Raw genomic sequence first — 2,031 nt, 5'->3', positions numbered from 1 at the left:
CTGTGAGATAAATTGGAGCCTGAATTATTTCATTTTATTAAACACGAATCCCCCATTAATTTAATAACTCTGCAGAAAAACAGGGATCCTTAACGTTCGGTGAAGGCAATGAGCCACAATGGCGTTCACTGGGCTCACACCATTTTGGGGACAACTACTATTATATATGGCACATTATGTATTTGAAAAGTGGAAATGACTGCTCCTCATGTTGTTTAAAAACAGTAAATCGAAATGGGAAAGGAAAAGACCCACATTAACATCGTGGTCATCGGACATGTCGACTCCGGCAAGTCCACCACCACCGGTCACCTGATCTACAAGTGCGGAGGAATCGACAAGAGAACCATCGAGAAGTTTGAGAAGGAAGCCGCTGAGGTGGGTGACTGCGGCCTAATCTTAGGCTTTTTACCGCATAAACACTGTATGGGATATAACAGTGAGACTGAGGTAAAATGCCATAACAGTAGACGGTGGGGTGTGGTGGAATAACTGTTCAATGATATTATTTGGGTAAAACCGCCATCTACTGTTAAAAAATACACACTGCCCTCAAGCGCAAAATACGCATAAAGATTTAAATGTTAGGTTAATTTATGTCGTGCAAAATAAGAGTTAAAATCTTGCTTGTATATAATTATATATTTAAGATTACGCAACATTTTAGGGGAAACTGAATTAATTTAACATTGAAAGTGAAATTTATTAAACATTCAATTCATGTTTTAATATAGCAACAAATCACTGCTTTCCCCTTAAGGTGGTTTATAATCTAATGTAAAGACCATACAATATAAGATAATCATTATACATGATATCTATCATGAAAATTATATGTTATAATTTTTTACTTGTATATTATAACATGAAATGTTCCAATAACCAATGTTTTTGGATACATTCTGTATTCTACGATAGGACTAGGATGAATACAGGATATTAGCACTGAAACCTAGGGCTCAGTAAGGCACAGACATTGAAGGATGCCAAAGAATGCTTAGCAGACCTTGAAAACAAGAATTTAACAAAGACAAACACAAGGCAGAAAAATGCAGCATTTTCATAAGAAAGCCTGTTTTAATCAATTCACAAAACATACAAAAACATACAGAAACTATTCTGGTTGACTGTATAAGGTACAAAAAAATGTTGTTTTACATAATTTTTCTCACCTAGCCTGTAAATTTTTTGGTGCTATTAGGCTGAACAGAGGTTCATTTTTTAAAAGTATGCTCTCCTGAATGTAAGCTGAAGAAAAACAGCTTTAGGTCTAGAAAAAAATTATTTAAAAATAAGACTTATTTATGAGGTACTGAATTAACCAAACCCTGCTCATTAAAGTTTTTGTTGCGCGGCAAAACATGTTTTGGCCTTATCACAAAAGATTTTAACCATTTTTTAGTAGGGTTTACTTTACTTAAGAATAAGTTCATTATATATATTTTGTTTGCTTATGAAATGGGTAAAAAAAACAGTAAAATGCATATACCTCTGAAAACGCTGCAACCAGATTAACAGAATCAACCTTTCAGGATGTACCTCTGTTAAACAAGCTAACTCAGATTGTCTGCCTAGCGTAGTTGCATAATCACCCCTTAAAAAGCTCATTATGAGCCAGTTAAAAGGTGATTTTACCTTTTCAGATTAAGGGATTAACTGGAGTTTAGTATTTGTATTTTGTCAAAGGTTCAAGGTCATGAACACTGTGGTGAAGGATGCTTGTATTTCTATAAGATTAACAATAAATTAAAATAGGAAAGTAAAATTCTCTAAATTCAGTTCTGTTAAAGCTGGACTTCAGTTTTCTCAGATCTATGAATAAAACCGATTAAATAAAATCTCTTCTGTTAAACCTTTCTGACTGATTCTTCCCTCTACTTTGCTTTTTGTGGTTTAGATGGGAAAGGGCTCCTTCAAATACGCCTGGGTGCTGGACAAACTGAAGGCCGAGCGTGAGCGTGGTATCACCATCGATATCGCTCTGTGGAAGTTCGAGACCAGCAAGTACTACGTGACCATCATTGATGCCCC

The 2,031-nt window shown here is 35.3% G+C and overlaps 1 protein-coding gene across 1 annotated transcript in view; it reads left to right on the top strand.

Annotated features, from left to right (window-relative positions):
* Positions 1-2,031, top strand: part of LOC102296947 (elongation factor 1-alpha) — a gene marked incomplete in the record, with an annotated part of 9,183 nt that overhangs the window by 951 nt on the left and 6,201 nt on the right. Inside the window, 2 exon segments of the mRNA XM_014339601.2 lie at positions 226-378; positions 1,898-2,031. Coding sequence (XP_014195087.1) covers positions 235-378; positions 1,898-2,031 — 278 coding nt within the window.

The sequence above is a fragment of the Haplochromis burtoni genome, unplaced genomic scaffold (genome assembly GCF_018398535.1).
Source record: "Haplochromis burtoni strain Fernald_Lab_line unplaced genomic scaffold, NCSU_Asbu1 Contig_171, whole genome shotgun sequence".
In the NCBI taxonomy this organism is placed as follows: domain Eukaryota; kingdom Metazoa; phylum Chordata; class Actinopteri; order Cichliformes; family Cichlidae; genus Haplochromis; species Haplochromis burtoni.
Note: the sequence above shows the minus strand (reverse complement) of the source record. Positions and strands in the feature narration are given on the sequence as shown.